General features: G+C 42.4%; 1 protein-coding gene across 2 annotated transcripts in view; it reads right to left on the bottom strand.

Annotated features, from left to right (window-relative positions):
* TLN2 (talin 2) overlaps positions 1–17,632 on the bottom strand; it is a 467,299-nt gene that overhangs the window by 123,263 nt on the left and 326,404 nt on the right. For both annotated transcript variants that reach the window (XM_017869077.1, XM_017869076.1), the window contains 7 exons: positions 16,059–16,226; positions 14,511–14,805; positions 11,552–11,718; positions 7,117–7,245; positions 5,905–6,018; positions 3,708–3,821; positions 1,117–1,251 (listed from right to left, as the gene is read on the bottom strand). In XM_017869077.1, the coding sequence (XP_017724566.1) occupies positions 1,117–1,251; positions 3,708–3,821; positions 5,905–6,018; positions 7,117–7,245; positions 11,552–11,718; positions 14,511–14,805; positions 16,059–16,226 (1,122 nt within the window). The remainder of the gene's footprint in view (positions 1–1,116; positions 1,252–3,707; positions 3,822–5,904; positions 6,019–7,116; positions 7,246–11,551; positions 11,719–14,510; positions 14,806–16,058; positions 16,227–17,632) is intronic.

Here is a 17,632-nt window from a genome sequence, read left to right on the forward strand (position 1 = left end):
CACACACACACACACATATACACACATACACACACACACACACACACACACACACACACATATATTTACAAGTTTTCACAGTGTCTTCCTGTACCCAATGGACAGTCTTGCTTGAGTCCCACTTTAAGGATCACTGCTCTGGAGCAGTGTGGTTCAATGTTGGTGTGTGTCTCAGACTCAGCAAAGAAGCTTATGAAAATGCAGATGTTCAGGCTCTACGACCAGAAATTCTAATCTGGTTTCTCAGAGGCGAGGCCCAGGGATGTGCAGTCTAATAAGCATCCCCAGGTGATTCCAGTGTAGACAGTACCAGGAGCTCTCTTTGAGAAACATAGGTCAAAATAACTTTTTTATTGGATATAGCCTAAAGCTCTGGATATTTTTATTTGGCAGTGTAGCATACTCCTCATATTAAGAATTCAAGTCAGCTTCTACCTTCTTCTCTTACCAATTTATGAGGCTGCTTGTTTCTATAAAGGGATTGCTACAATGAAGAAAAGTGAATTCATGCTAGAACTTGATGCTAATACCACATCAAACATGAGTAGTAAATGAGGCCCTTTGGTAATTAATATGCTCCAGAGACAGAAATTCATTTAGTACTCAACTCTGTTCTCCTTAGGACCTTGTTAAGGTGAATGCTTCCATGCAAGATGTGAAAACATTCCAGGGCAAAAAAGATAACAAAGATGACCCTTCATAATAGATTTTCTGCCTATACAGTTCGTTATTAAGTTCATAAGATGACACCTGGAATATATGATCACTTATTCTGGACCACAATTTAGCTGGCATTGAGACACTGATGGCTACCATTCTCCCCTAAGACTGTGAAAAGTGGACCACTGCTTGTCCCAGGACATGGGAGGAGGAGGAAGTATGCAACTCAAAATAGTTCAACGAAAGGCATCTGAAACCAAAAAGTGAATACTAAGTCTGGGAGATAGTGGCTTAATGCAATAAAAGCCAACCCACAGGGGCATCTTTAATAGTCATGCAAGTGGAATGGACAACTCTGCCAAGAAATAGGTTCAGCAGTGTTCAGGCCCTGGGTGGCACCCATGCCACCCCAGCTCCCTTCCTGACAAGCTAACCCCTGTGACATGCTCCACTTGCCTTCTGCGAGGCGGTACGCAGCTCCGCCAAGCTGGTGGCCAGGTTCTTGGCACACTGGCTCAGCTGCATGGCTGCGGCCTGGTCACTCACGGTGGGCACTGCGGCTTTGGCAGAGGACACCATCTTGCTTCCAGGCTATAGAGAGATGAAAAGAAAGTAAGACGGCTCCTGGGCAGCAAGAGGTAGAGAGGAGAGACCCAAGCAGCGATGTCTCCACAGCAGTCAGAACTGATTTTGTCCTAAAAAAAAAAGGAATATTAAACAACTCGTCCCCTACTCCCAAACTGCCACCTCAAGCCAGATACTCTAGGGCAGTACATTCTAGGAATATTTAAAAAAAGAAAAAAGGAGGTATCATGGAAGGTAGAAAAGGCAAAATTAGAATAGTGGCTTGAAATTCTCATTTAAAACAGATTTCAAAGAGAGTTCCTTATGAAATAGGTTTCACTGTATTTCTGAGAATAGCTCTTCATTCTGAGTCTCACATGCTCCCAAAAGACTGCTTAGGAAAATGAAGACATATAAATAAAACAGCTAACATGACCTCGCATCTCACAGAGCAAAATAATTTCACCAGTGAATGGATACCTATGTGCATGTACATACATTTTCAAAAATAAGATCATACTGTTTACTCTATTTCACAATCTCCTTGTCTCACATATCCTACCTTTTAAACAGCTATACAATATTCCAGTATATGCATCTATTGCCATTTCTCAATTCTCTGTTGTTGGGCATGTTTCCATTTTTTCCAATTTAATAAACAATGGTATGATAAACAGCTTTGTAGCTAAATCTGTACACATTTATAATTTTTTTTGTATAAATTTTTAAAAGTAGAATTTCTGGATCAAAGAATATACATACTTTTAAGACTTTTAATATATATGCTATAAGACTATACTTAGAAAAGTTGCAACAAGTGCCGTGCGCAGGAGTCATAAATATGCGAACGCCAATGAGTTAATATTTTTAAAGCTATTTACAAAGTAATCTACTATCGATTTATAAAAGTACCATGGAGTATAATAAAAAGATAATTTTGCATAATAAAAAATAACTGAAACTTATGAAAAGTGTTCAACATTGTGAATATCAGAGAAATGAAAAACCAAACAAAAATCGTTTTACAGAGCAAACTGGCAAAAACATACATGTTTTCTTAAAACCTTAATCCCCAATTTCATAAAAGATGTATTTAAAAGCACACTCCGTATTACTGCTAAGTTGTAAATTTAGATTTGTTCAACCTCCTGGAAGAGGAGTTTTAAAACATGAAGTTTAAAATTTACCAACTTTTTGATCTGTCAATTCAATTTCTATTTATTTTCAACCTTCCCTTTTTCTTGTAAAGATCTATCTATAATAGCAAAGTTAAAAGAACAAAAGAAAAAAGGAAAACAAGGGCAGGGACAGAGTAGAACCAGGAACACATCTACATGGCTCTGTCTTAATGCCCTACAATCTTGCCAGGGTGGAGACAGTACCCACAACTGGCTCCAGGCTCTCTCCCCTCTCAAATGAAGAGAGAAATGCCTTGTCCACGTCATAATTTGCAATGTCCTAAAGATAAAAATAAGCTATTTGCAATCCTCTCTCTAGGAATTCAAGAAGAGAACAAAGACTTGAGCACATAAAGATTTTTATCACGTTATTCATGATGGCAAAAAATTGAAAACCTGTACGTCCAATGATGAGAGAAAAGTTAAGAGTATAGTCATACAACAGATTATTGAAAATCATAAACACTCATATGTTAGACGAAAAACACACAGGACCTACATACAATGAATACCAGTTTAAAAAAATATATACACACATACATATACTGTGTTGCATATGCATGTAAAGTATGAGGAGATACATCAAACCTTTCACGTTTTATTTCTGCATGTTAGAGTTATACAGCTTGAAAAATGAACCAAACAAATGTATCGCTGGGTCCTACAACTATCAGTTGAACTAGAAAGGGATGCGGAATTGACCCACCTCATCATATCAACTGCTTTTAAGTTGAGAAAAAGTGCTGATAAAGTAGAGACATTTGAATATAAGAAGCACATAAAGGGGAATTTTTCCACAACTTAATATTTTTGTTTATTTTCCTTAAAATGAATCTACCCTTCTTCACCCCAAAGAGACTGACAATACTAACTGTACAATTGCCACAGAGAACGATCATCTTTCTGGAGAAGATGCACTTCACACTTCTTTCCCCGGTCCACGAATAATGACATTAGGATCTCTGCAAACAAAAACCTAAAGCAATGCCTATTCCTAGGCTGTTCATCACAACCTGCAACTTTTTACATGTTTTCTTCTCTTTGAAGAGAAATACATATGATGATCCTGAGGAAAATGGATCATATGCCATCTCCCCAGGGCAATTTCCCTGCATATCAGCATTTTGCTTTGCCAAGCTGAACCCACCTCTCCTGAAACTGGAAAGGTAAAGAAGAGGCCTTCAAGCTCTGCCTACTGCAAAGACTTAGCTGAGGCTGTGGAATTCATTAACTCCTCTCCTTAAAGGGCAGTCCCTGCCCAGACGAGGGCTCTGAGTGAGCCCAAGGTGACCACGGCCCTGTTACCTGGAGGAAGTTCTGGCTGGAGATGATGAGAGCCAGCTGGGCACTCAGGTCTTCGGTTTGAGCTTGGCTCCCCCTCACTCCCTGGACCAGCTGAGGGATGTGATCAGCCACTGCCTGCAGAAGGCAAGGAAATAAAAACAGCATGGCTAGAATGGTGGGATCATCCAAAGAAGCTAGAACATGACTCAAGAGTGCTTTTTGGATGTGCCAACCACTCCCAGGGGACACCAGCCCCAGGCCTTGGAATGACACTGCACATTAAGCCAGCTGGGTCCTTACCAACACTGAATCCCATTTTCTGGGCATTTTGTCTACACACACTCTACCCTGTGGTACTGGAGGTCTGAATACATTTCTTCAAAGATGATTGTCTATGATGAGGCCTAAAAGAATTTCCTTAGCTACAACTCACACCATCTGGCTCATTGCCATTGCAAACCTAGAATCAAAGGATCTACACAATTCACCGGTGGTAAACTGAAGTCATATGGCCCCATGTTCAGAAGGTGAGGGAAATACTTGGATACCCGTGCATGTAAGTGCTTTGGCTTCTTACTTTGCAGGCACGCATTCTGTGCATCAGTCTTTGTGTTGCCATGGCCCCTCTTTCTCTAAGAAGGACTTCTCATTCTCAAACTGGAAAGCCCAAAGCCAGGGGAAAGGAGAGAGGCACAGCATTCCGTGAGGCAGGGCTGCTGTACAGTAACGGGCTCCTATGGTGTCTTGGGAGACGAGCCTTTTACTTTCTCTGTGTTCTGTCCACACTTCCTTTCTGTGCCCACACGTCCTTCTCTGCTTAACGAGGCTCTCAGAGGCCACAGCACTGTGGCCATCATTGCAGATAAAGGTGCACAGTGCATACTGGCCTGGGAACATATTTTTCTAGGACTGCTCCAGCACAGGTTAAAAAAATGTTTCCAAGGAATTTTAGGCCCCCTTTAGGACTGCTAGTTCTGCTAGTTCTAGTCATTTGCTCCACTCTCCCCTCTTCATCTCAATCCTTTCATTTCCTGGCAGTGACACTTGAGACCTAGTATCTTCAGTCTCTCTGCAGAAGAGGGGCGAGAGGTCTCACTCATCTGGTGGCATGTCCCTGCATGTGAGCTGCACAGCTCCCAGAGAAGAAAGTTTTCACCTCTGCTAGCAGCTGAACTGAGGACCCAAAAGGAAGCAAACTCCCCCACAACAGATGCCCTCACTCTCAGCAAGACCCCTTCGCTATCCACACAGGACCGAAGGACACCAGCCCTCCAGGACCCTACTATGTCACTGAGGCTTTTCTTCCTGGAGTGCATTCAGTCCACAACAGCAGCAGGGCTGGCCTCAGAGAACCCAGATTCAGGAATAGAGGGCTCTATCAGAAGTAAAGCCATTTCTGAAGTGGGAGCAGTGGCACCCCTCACAAATGTGAATCATTTGGCAGAGATTTGAAGAAGGAGAGAGGGTGCAGTTGGCTCTCATAACCCCAGCACAGACAGGTATGCCTCCCAGCCAGCTACCACGGCTAGCTGCAAATACTTCTAAGACATGCCAGCCAGACATGCCACCCACATGTGGGCAGTGGCTCTGCAACTGGATTTTGTGTCTGCCACAATTCAGAGGAGCCCTGGGGAAGTCAACTCCCTGAGCTCTTAGAGAAACCAACAAGGGTGTTTACTGTACCTTTTGTAGTAAACTGGGCTCAACTTAGCAACAAGGCCCAGGTGTCAGAATAATAGAGACATAAGGGCAACAGCAAAAAGCACCAAAGCACAAAGTCACAGAGGCTAGACGGGATGAAATAAATCCTTGAGGTGCAATTACTAGAAAGCAGGAAATCAACCCTGCTCCAGGGAGCAAGGCTGAATTCAAAGTCCTGCCTCTCAAAGAAAGGCACTCTGGAAACTCAACACTTCCTTCCTATATCAGAGCCCTAAAATGGCCTCGTCATTGATCCTCTTTGGTTCAGTCTCTTGAAAAGAAAACTGTGGACAAAAGTAAGACAATGCTGGAAGAAAATCATACTTGCCTTCCAAACACAGGCCATCCACTTAATGGACAAAAACCAGACGTGTATACACCTGGAACATGGAAACTGGGACAAATTGGATTAGAAGCTTGGATAATCTGTCTTTACTGAATTACCAGGGGACTTGGCGTTCTAACGTTATCAGGGTCATCTGCAGCTGACCTGGCTCTCTGTGCACTGGAACCTCACCTTGCAACTCTGGACCAGCTGCTGCTGGGCCACAGGGTTCTTGTTGGAAACAGCTGCATTCTGGGAGGCGGCAATGGTCTGTGTGGCTGCTGCTGCGGCCTGCTTGGCTGCAACCTGCAGAGGAGTGATAGATGAGTCAGGGTCTGCATATGCAACACACGTGCATGTCCTACAGGTCACTTCCACCACAGTCAGGATAGGTTTGTTGCTCTAAAAGAACTCCAAAGAGCAGGCTTTGCCTTTTAAAACCAGTGATGATCCTAATCTTACAACACACTATCTTCCTTGTGTTGACATCCTCTGAGACAAGTGACAATGACAGGCATGCTTGAAAGCTCAAGCTTTGAAGTTCATTTGTCTTTCGCAAAAACAAAAGGGATGATCCCAAGATCATAATGACACTGACAAGCTTCACCAAGTCTAAATGTTTTTGGAAAAAAAATCTTCCACAAGCAGCATAGACGGTTCTGTGTCAAGCACAAGTGCTGGTGCTCTCTCAGTACTCAAAAGCCTTAGTTCCAAAATGCTGAGACTTTCCCACCAGGCCACTTAATTGGGTTTATCCTCCTCTTTTTCCAAGAACAACAACGTTACTTTTCTTCCAGAATATAGCAGACTGCATATGGAGGGACTTCCCAGTACACAGGCAAAGGTCTCAGCTTCCAAACTCTCAAATTTCAGTGTAAGGTACTCCCATGTGCATTTGTAGGATAAATTTTTTTTTAAAAAAAACATAGTTTGCGCCTATTACTATTTCAACTTTCTTTTTCAGAATAATTACTTCAAAAAATAACAAATATATTTCACTCCCTTCTATACCTCTCCACCCAAGCCTAATCTCTGAAGTTCATATTTCCTATGGGAAGTCCTGACAAAGTCACTGACTCCAACAGAATATAAATATTTTCAGCAAAAGATCCTTCTTGAATGTGTATATCCTTTAATGCTAGAAAAAAAAAAATCCAGTTCCTCCTGAAAAGAGTCTAAATTCTATTCTTGAACGTTAGAAAGGACTTGAGCTTACAGAAGCAGCTTTTCCCAATGGAGTCAATGCTTTTATAGTACTCACACCTTCAAACAATGATGTTTGAAGTCAAACAACCTTGACGTGGCTTTCTTTATATGGGCAACACCTTGTTAATTCAACTATCTTTTCAAATAACTCTTTGCAATTTAAGATGGGCATCCCAGAAAGCCAGCCTCTTTCCTGACCTCCAGTCGGTTGACAATTTTTTTCTTAATAGCATTCTGGGCAGCTGCGTTGGTTGCTACCCGGAGGCCTTCTGCAGCTTCTCTCAGCCTTTGCTGCTGGTCCTCATTCTCCGGGTTGGCTGCAGCCCCCTGCAAAGGTGAAAATAAAGATTTCAAGTGGTCCAGTGGGAGACATCACTGAATTCATGCCTTTAGTATTGTTTTTTCTTAGTAATAGAAAGCATTTGGAAGGACAGTCGAATGCTGCAAGCAATAATATCTTTATGATGAAGATGTTTCCTCATGCAACAAAAAAATACCTACCAGGGGATATTTCAGAACTGCGTGGCTAAGCAGTTAGAAATCCAAAGTAATAATTAAACACTTGAGAACACTGCCTTGGTTGTCCATACAGATTAACCTGTGGTCAGAAACCCATGGTTTAAAAGATGGGAAGATTAAATCTCCCCTCTTCCTGTCTCTCCCAGGGAGAATCTTCTTTTCATTGGCATGACACAGTAATGACACATGTCTTCAGGTCACTCCTGAAATACCCTGTGGCACAGGTAAATGTGAAGGGGTAAGAGTCCAGTATCAACTCAGGCGGGGACAGAGGGAAGACGGCGCAGGATGGAGGGAGGGCTCAGGAATGCCATTAAAAAGATTCCAAGGAAATTTTGTGAAGAAAGACCATGCCCAGAAATCACATTCCTAGAGACAGAGTTAGAAAGTCTAGTGTAAAGTTGAGATGGTACCCAAAAGTAATGAATTAATGAGAGAAAGGTAATGCCCTCAACATGACAGAAAAAGAGGAAGGCAACGTGCAGTCAGTCATGCATTCTTTGTCCAGCCCCGCAGCCCTTTTACTTTGTTGCTTTTAGTTGAACATGTCTTAGAAACCTAAGCGGATTTTATTTACATGAGTGGGATTCTGAAGCAGGGGAAGGCTAATGGTAATGTAGAGAAAGGATATCATTTTAACTCTAAAATAATTCAACAAATGCTCACCGCACATCCAGCCTTCCTCTTCCACCAACAATAACAGCAGCCGTCAAGATTTCCCTTACCAGGGCCTGAATGCTTTGTAATATGTGCTTGATGTCTATACATCAATGAGTTTCTTCCTATGAACGCTTTCAGGCAATAATATTTGCTCTCCAGGCAGGGAGAACAGCAGAGAACAGCACACCGATTCATTGAAAATCAATTTCCTAAAGGTCTAGATTTCCAAGTGGCCAATTTGCTAAACTTACCAATTTATAAGAACCGATTTCTTTGAGCTATTTATAAAAGTTATAGCAATGCATACAGGATGGACTAGTTTTAACAGCTGTGGCAGAATTATTTTGGCAACCCTCTTGAATAGAATCTCCTATTCTTTCAAACCTTAACCATTCTCATAATCTTGATTTTGTGTTTCTAGCACTGAAAAATTTTTATTTCTGCATTTCACATGTAAAAAGGATTGTTTGGGCTACTTTTGATTTCTTTTGCAGGTTTATGGAAGTCATTTTTTTTCTGGTCATCAGGTATTTTCTAAGCCGCTCCTTTATATATGTCTCACATGCACATCAGTCTTGATTTTATGTATTTTGAGCAGCTGGAAACCAGCATTTCTGCACTTCACACTGATGTGGATGCTTTGGGTCCTTGCTCAGCAATGTCTTTTTTTATGATGAATATGTCTCAGATATGGGGTACTAATCTTGGCCTGAAATCTTAGTTACTAATCATGAAATATATTTTTTCTGCACATTAAATATAATCCTTGGAAGTCTAACCATTGTGTGTTCTTTAGCTTTCAACAAAATTCAGCAAATTAAAATATTGCTACAAAGACAAAATGAAAACTTGTAACTAAAAGCTGCAAGAATTTACAGAAACACTTAACATTGTCCCATTTAATATAAATAACCAAAATCACATGAATACTTAGAAGAAATGAGTTTTTGGTAACTTGGTAAATGCAGTGAATTGGCCTGGTAAACAGTCACATCAAGAAACAAAACATGGCCGGGTGTGGTGGCTCAAGCCTGTAATCCCAGCACTTTGGGAGGCTGAGGCAGGTGGATCAAGAGGTCAGGAGATCGAGACCATCCTGGCTAACACGGTGAAACCCCGTCTCTACTAAAAATACAAAAAATTAGCCGGGCATGGTGGCAGGTGTCTGTCCCAGCTACTCGGGAGGCTGAGGCAGGAGAATGGCGTGAACTTGGGAGGCGGAGCCTGCAGTGAGCCAAGATTGTGCCACTGCATTCCAGCATGGGTGACAGAGCGAGACTCCATCTCAAAAAAAAAAAAAAAAAAAAAAAAAAAAAAAAACGAAACGTGCACACTGGCCTGGCTCAATACTGCTTATGTGGCATTAGCATTCATCTTTTTGAGTTTTAGTTTTTTTCATTTGTAAAATAAGGAATGGACTAGATCTACCCTACAGTTCTTTCCAACCTAGCAAGTAATTTTTTGTGAATGTAAGATTGCCTCAAATAGCTATGTGTAGACTGAGAGAGGTGAGGTAAACTAGTAAAACCTTTTTAAAAAAAATTCAGCTACTACATAAAACCCAATACATACACACACACACACAGAGCACATATATATATCATATATACATATATGATATATGTACAGCTTAAAGAAGGAGGTTAAAAGCAGAGCTTATTGGTTGAAACGGGGATTAGGAGACAAGGGAAGGAAGCTCAGATGCTGCCCCTCCCTGGGTCTCTCCTTCACCGCTACCCACGAGGTGTCTCTAAGAACTCTCAGTCCTCAGGTAACATGAATGCCAGTTCAGTCAGGAGAGGTCCTCTACATGGCTATGTGTCACAACACTTTTTTTTTTTTGAGACGGAGTCTTGCAGTGTCATCCGGGCTGGAGTGCAATGGCGCTATCTCGGCTCACTGCAACCTCCGGCTCCCAGGTTCAAGCAATTCTCCTGCCTCAGCCTCCCTAGTAACTGGGATTACAGGCATGTGCTACCAAGTCTGGCTAATTTTTGTATTTTTAGTAGAGACAGGGTTTCACCATGTTGGTCAGACTGGTCTTAAACTCCCGACCTCAGGTAATCCACCCACTTTGGCCTCCCAGAGTGCTGGGATTACAGGCGTGTACCACCACGCCCAGCCCACAATACATTGTAAGTGAAGTAATGCACATATTAGGTTGAGATACCAATTCGCGGCAGCCAGGGAGATAAGATGTGGAAACACTTAATGAATCCATTTTTTTTTTTTTTTTTTTGAGACGCAGGTTTGCTTGTTACCCGGGCTGGAGTGCAGTGGCGCGATCTTGGCTCACTGCAACCTCCACCTCCTGGGTTCAAACAATTTTCTCCTGCCTCAGCCTCCCGAGTAGCTGGGATTATAGGTGCACACCACCACCCCCAGTTAATTTTTTGTATTTTTATTAGAGACAGGGTTTCACCATGTTGGCCAGGTTGGTCTCGAACTCCTGACCTCAGGTGATCCTCCCGTCTTGACCTCCCAAAAGTGCTGAGATTATAGGCGTGAGCCACCGTGCCTGGCCTTAATGAATCTTATATGCATAGAAATACATTTAAAATATTATTTTAAGGGCAGGAATTTGAAGGTGAATTTTATTTTCTTTTTTCACATTTAGCTGCATGTTCTATTAATTCTGTAAGAAATGTGTGCTAGGTACACAATAAAAAACCCAGAAAAATATAGCCTTATTCATTTAAAACAGTTCTCACCTAGAGATGCACATCGGAATACTCTGCAGAACTTAAACACACACGCGCGCGCGTGCGCGCGCGCACACACACACACACACACACACACACTGAGTCCTACCAGTGACCTTGTGAATCAGGATCTTTGGGGATGAAACAGGCATGTGAATTTTAACATGTTTCACAGGGGGCTATGTATCAGACCCCAGGTTCAGAATCACTAGGTTTTGTAAGCACTATGCTATAGCATAGCTGTGAAAAAGCACAAAGCTAACACTTAACTCCTCATCCTTTTATAATATTTAAAACTGTGATGGGGATTTAAAGAACGGTAAAGTAGGAAATAGTCTACTGTGCAAAATCTTGCTAGAAGTTTAGTTGAGAAGTCAAATGGAGGGCAAAGCAACATTAAGGCATTGAGGAAGAGAACAGGTTTAGGTGAATTTGCTATTGAAAAATCTCAGGTTTAAATTAGTCACCACGTTCAATGAAGCCAACACAGTGATGACCAAATGGAAAAAGAGGCCTCCCTAAAGAGGGCACTTTGCTGCTATGGCTGAGTCAGTACCACTCCCCTGAAGCATTTCATTGAGATGTTCCATCACCTCCTTTGCCACAAGAACAGGGTTAGATGTTACAAGCCACATATGTTTTAAGCAAACAAAAATGCACACTTGGCTGAACATCCTCCATCTGGAAGGTACCTTCCAAATCCTAACACTTAATAGTGTTCACTTTTCATACAAACAAATCCAGTAGAATACCTTTGCAGCTTCCACCATGCGAGCAGTGGAGTCGGCTAAGAGTTTTGCTGCTGCCAGGAGCTTCTTCGAATTCTCCATGTCGATTTCGGCTTCTGCATCTGACCTCATGGCATTGACGAGGTCTGATGTGGCTTGGGCCAGGACCCGCGCCTGGCGCACCATTTCACCTAGAGGATGGAATAGAAGATGTGGTCTGTTTGTCTGCTTTTCAAAGGTCAGTAAAACCTCAGGAGCCAGTAGAGTCTTGTCTCTACTCCTCTGGTAAGTGGGAGCAAAAAAACTGAACCTCCATGCTCTACTCCTAAGCGATGCATCCAAATTAGAACCCAAAATGAAAATATTCCCTGCGGCTGCCAGGATGATACTCCCCAAACACATCCGGGTTCAGCCTTTCACTATGCGGCATGAAGAGAACAGAAGGAGCCAAAGAGGCACACTTTATAAAGAGAGGGCAGGGAACAAAATTACGTGGATTTAGCATTAGTAAACACGTATTTAGAAAACACTGCCTTCTTCACTTTGAAAACCACTTACACAAAAGCCTCCATAATAAACTTTTTGAAGAACTGGCACAGAACAAAAATATTTTTAAATTCTGTATTAATGTGTAGGCTACCTAGCACCAGATGAGGGATATCACACAATCCACTCAATGTGTGCCACTTGGCCTTTGCTAACAGAAGCACGGACCCCAGCTTCATGCTCAAATGCTATGACTTGCCTTGGCCTGGAGTTTTCCCTGCCAATTTTCTCGTTGCTCATCCTTTTTTTCCCAGCACTGATTTTGATCTTGCATTATTCTTTGGTCTTATTGTCCCTGTGATTTTACTGAAATCTATTTTAATTTCCTTCCGGAAGTAGGAGGAGTATAACAACCAACATTAAAAACTAGCACGATTCAAATGTAAGGGATTTCTTCCTCTAGCAAAAGCCATCTGAAAAGAATGCTGAAGCACTGTAACAAAAAGGGGGAAGAAGAAAGCTTTTACTCAAATAAAAAAGTGCTTAATTCAGTGTAGTATCCTGGACTGGATCCCGAGACGGTTAAAGGACATCAGCAGAAAAACTGATGAAATCTGAATAATATCTGTAGTTTAGTTAGTAAAGTACCAACGCTAATTTCCTAGTTTTGACAAATGTGCTACCTTTTAGGGAAGCTGTCAAAAATGGAGAAACTGGGAAAGGTATATGGGAACTCTCCGTATTTCCTCTGCAACTTTTTTGCAAATTTAAAAGTATTTCAAAATAAAAGGATTATCAAAAACAAACAAACAACAACAACAAATTCAAATGTGTGAAGCATTCCTATCTTGTTAAATTATTTACGGATACAGAAGAACACAAGACAATTTTCTTAAAAAAAAAACAAAACTCATTATAAGGTATTATTCTATGCTGTCAAGGAAGCTCAAAAATAGGTATCTTACAGATTACTAGTTGGGTTGCAAACTGTGGGTCCTTTCTGGAGAAAATTTCTTAAGACACATTAAAATAAAATCTACCTACTGGCCCAGCGCCTCCATTAATAGGAATTTACCCTACATTTGAAAAGTAAACTATTTTTACAAGAATGCTTATTGTAGTATTTTTGTAAAAGCAAAACAAACTAACAAAAAAACTAAATGTCCATTAAAAGATCACTGGTTAAATTATGATGCCTACAAATATAGAATACTATGCTGCCACTAAAAAGATTAACACACAGGTGGACATGAAAAAAGTCCAGGCTGGGCACAGTGGCGCACCCCTGTAATCCCAGCACTTCGGGAGGCTGAGGCGGGCAGATCACCCGCGGTCAGGAGTTCGAGACCAGCCTGGACAACATGGTGAAGCCCCATCTCTATTAAAAATACAAAAATTAGCCGGGCATGGTGGCAGATGCCTGTAATCCCAGCTACTTGGGAGGCTGCGGCAGGAGTATCTCTTGAACCTGGGGGGTGGAGGTTGCAGTGAGCCAAGACTGTGCCACTGTACCCCAGCCTGGGCAACAGAGTGAGATTCCACCTCAAAAAAAAAAAAAAAGAGAGAGAGAAAAAAAAAGTCTTTAAGATATACAAAGTGAAAAGGTTATGAATTTCGGGGATTTTGATGGCACAGTGGTGAGCTGGGTTTGGGGAGACTTCCTTTTCGATAGATTACAAAAAGTGTATTGTATATGTTTTTAAACTGACTGCATATTATGTATGATGCTTTGGAATCTGAAAACACCTTTCTGCTGGAGACAAACTGTCCTCTAAGGGCTAGACAATTTAGAGACTGCAGAGGCTCAGCAGGGAATATGTCTTTGATATGCAAACTAACCAATCCAGAGCTATTCCTCCTCTAACTGGCCCAGACACTCAGGAGACACTGTTCCTCTGCCTGGATCATCCTGGGGCCAGGTCCCAGGTAACTAGCCACCACCTCCATAATTTAGAGCCTGCCAAAATTATTTAAACTAGCCAATCCTAAATTGTTTACCCTGCCCTGCATTTCCCAAGGAAGTTCCAATAAAGGCCAATGGTCTAGGCCCTCCCCTTGCTCCTGTCTTCTCCCTCCTGACCACCCTGGTGCTCTCCCATGACCCTGTGTGGCATGCGCTGACCCCCTCCAGGGGACACGCAAATACAATAAACTTCTGAATTCCAAGCCTTGATCTTGTTTCCTTCTGTGGCTGCTCCAACTTTGCCATACCATACCCAACATGTGCATTCACAGAACAATGGATCCGCTGCAATCTAACAAAATAACAAAATCTAACCATTTATAACAGAAACCCGGTGAACTCTGTTTAAGTCTGTAAGCATGGCTATGGAAGAGTCTTGTATCTTTTTTCGAGCTTCAGTGGGGAAGTCTTTGAGACCGATGAGAACTTGCCCTTGCCAGTCATCCAGGCAGCCTTTACCTTCCCTGTGGGTGAGCACCACCACCAGGAACACCAAAACCCACCCATCCACCCACCCACAGCACAGTGCCTTACCGGCATCACCCATGGAGCTGAAGATGCTCTCAGTGACACACATGATGGTGTCAGTGGCCTGGTCGTAGCGGCCGATGGGCTCGCCTCGGCTGGCAAACTGCCGCACATGCTGCAGGAGATCATGGAGGGCCTGGCTGACCACGCTGGCCGCTGCGCTGACCTGCTTCAGGAGCTCACTGTCGGTGGTGGCTGCCTGGCAGGCACGGACGCAGTTCTCCACTGAGCGGTCCACCAGCTTCCCTGCTTCAATCAGCTGCTCCTGGCACACAGGGGAGCTGATAGTGGGGCTCACAACCTGAAGAGAGACAGGAACAGGTTGTGGGCACTGCGGTTGAATCCTGGTCCCTCTCCATGTGCCCCCACAGTCCCATCAAGGCCCTTCCTGCTCTGGGCCTCGGTTTCTTACTCACAGGACCATTGCTCAGTTTCTTACTTACAGGATCATTTCATTCAATGAAACCATTGCTTCAGTCTCACACACTCTGCTATTCTACTTCATCCTTGTGATCTGACATGTCCCGCTGATTTATAATGTCATTAGTCACACATGACAGTCCATACTACTGCCCTACTTCCATAGAGAGAAATTCCTGAGATTTCCCAATTATACCTCCTTCCTTTTAGGATTCTTTGAATTGAGTCTTTTGAGTTGGGATACAAAGACTACCTAAAAGAATTCTATTTCTATTCCCAGAAACACCTGAAACTCTGCCTCATAGCCCTTTAATGAACAGGGGGGTTCTGTCAGTTCCTTGTAAATTCTAGCAGTGTGGACAAGGAAAGCTTGAGGGGGACAACGCTGCAAATCTTACCATAGGCTCTCAATGTGAAGCTGAGCCAGATCACAGATCTACACAACATGACAGGCCATCAAGTCCAGAAACGGACATTTCCCATCTTCTGATGCATCATCACCGAGAGGACACATGAAGTGGAGGGGAAAGGTATTTGGAGGCAGACAGACTTGAGTTGTTACTCTAGTTCTGCCACTTACTACTTCTGTGGCCTTAACCTACTAACATCTAAGGGCCTCAGATTCCTCATCAGTGAACTAGAGATAATGGTGCTTAATCCTGCTTGCAGCATTACCGGGGAGATGTAATGAGGGGATGTATGACACACAGAGTGTGTATACCCTGGCAACAATTAACATCCCCACTCAGACACTGTGTAGCCTACAAAGGGTTCCCATAAACTCTGCGGCTTATTTCTGAACCCATTTATAATGCTGTACACCACATAAGGCAAGAACTATTTTTGTGCAGGTGTAAGAGGCACTGAGAAGTCCAAAGGGGAGACACAGCAATTTGCATATAGAAATGAACTAGTGAAAAGTACCAATGGCCTGAGGACTTGGGCAAAGAACAAATGATAAAAGCAGAATCAGACCACTTATGCTAAAATCCCATCATCACTTAAGACACTTGAAAGAAGTTCTAAAGCTTGGACTATTTGAACAAATTCCACCCCTGCTACCCACCAAATGCCTGGAGGCAGATAACAGCAGATGATACTGGATAGAAAGGGCTGGGGCGCCAGCTGCCTTACCTTGGCACATGCCACAAGCTGTGAGGTGGAGAGGGCACACTGGGTGGCAGCAGCAATTACCCTGTTCTGTAGGACAGTATCTTCGGCCACTTGGGCAACATTCTTTGCCTTTAGTACCAACATGGCAGCTGCATTGGCAACAGCTTTGGCCAAACTCATTAAAACATCCTGAAAAAAGGGAATCAAAGACTGTTCATTTATTTCTCTCTAATCACCTTTCACAGCCTGAAAATAAACATGTTATTAAAATTCCATTTGATCTTTTTCCTTCAGCACTTCAGAAGTTTTTTTACTTGTTTTTTAAAATGTCAACTTATCCTTAGAGGTAATTAAAAAAGGAGACTTGTATCCTAATACCTCAGTCTCTTACATCCATTAAGTAGCACAGGCTTAAATCTAAAATAGTTAATTTGAGGGAAGGGTTGTTATTTTAACCACTGATTCACATTCATGCACTTATCTAACACAATGTCTTGACCACGTCTCTTGGATGAGTGGCCAATATGGTGGATCAGGAGAAGCTGAAAACATAGCCAGATGCCACAACATCATGTGCCATAGTTATAACTCATGGCCTCCAAGTCATCATGCCCCACTGCAACTTGAAAATTTATCTTCTGGATTTCTACTTTGCCCAAAGATCCAAGTCGTCATCAGAAATTTAGCCATAGCTCTACCTCCAGAGGGCAACATTTGATGAACACAGACACATAGCTGGTACCAATACAGCTCAAGAGCCAAGAAATGCTCTGAACATGAGTTATTCTCAGTGTTCTGTAGCCTTCGGGGTAGGAATTAAATTATTACAGAAAGCAGAAAGAGAGCCTATATAAATACACTAGCTATAAGATGGTCTGGCTGAAGATGCAAGGAGCGCTGAGCCTTGAAACATCAGTTTATGCTTCAACTCAATGACTAGGCATTCTGCCTGCAGAAAGAAGAATCCTTTGAGCCTACCAGATTTGTCACCCATCTGTTTGACCTGAAGAATAACCACGGTTACAATGAGTTTACTTCTTTTCTTTCGATACTGAAAGTAGTTTATTTGACTTGGAAATGCCTTCCCAAACATACAAGCCATTTTTATTTTGCACAAACATGTCAAGGCTTTTCCCCTCAAGGAAATACGGTCAGAAGTCTTTATTAATTCATCAGATGATAAAGACCACATTTGATTCTAAATGTAAAGGGCACCCACAGTGCCTTTACAGTGAGATATTTTATGAGAAGATACAATGGAAATAATATTCAGCCTGCAGAATTTTACACAGAACAAAGACTAGATACAATCCAGCTAAAACAGAAACCCATGAATCTATCAAGTAAGCTGATTTTAAAACGGACGAAAACTAAGTGGTCTTCAAGGAGCAGGTTATTCCAGTCTTTCTTAGGTCTGTGATGTTTCCTGGCTACTCCAGGTATAATTAAAGCCCCTGGTGCTGAAAGCTGAAGATCCCTTTGGGATTTGACTGGCACTTGTCTACCACACAACTTTTAGGAATTGCTCCCACTATGGCAAAGTTACAGTTCCTGGACATTTATCTCAATGCTCAGTGAAAACACAGCTTGAATGT

Source organism: Rhinopithecus bieti, unplaced genomic scaffold, assembly GCF_001698545.2.
Source record: "Rhinopithecus bieti isolate Rb0 unplaced genomic scaffold, ASM169854v2 scaffold_4908, whole genome shotgun sequence".
NCBI classification, from domain to species: Eukaryota; Metazoa; Chordata; class Mammalia; order Primates; family Cercopithecidae; genus Rhinopithecus; species Rhinopithecus bieti.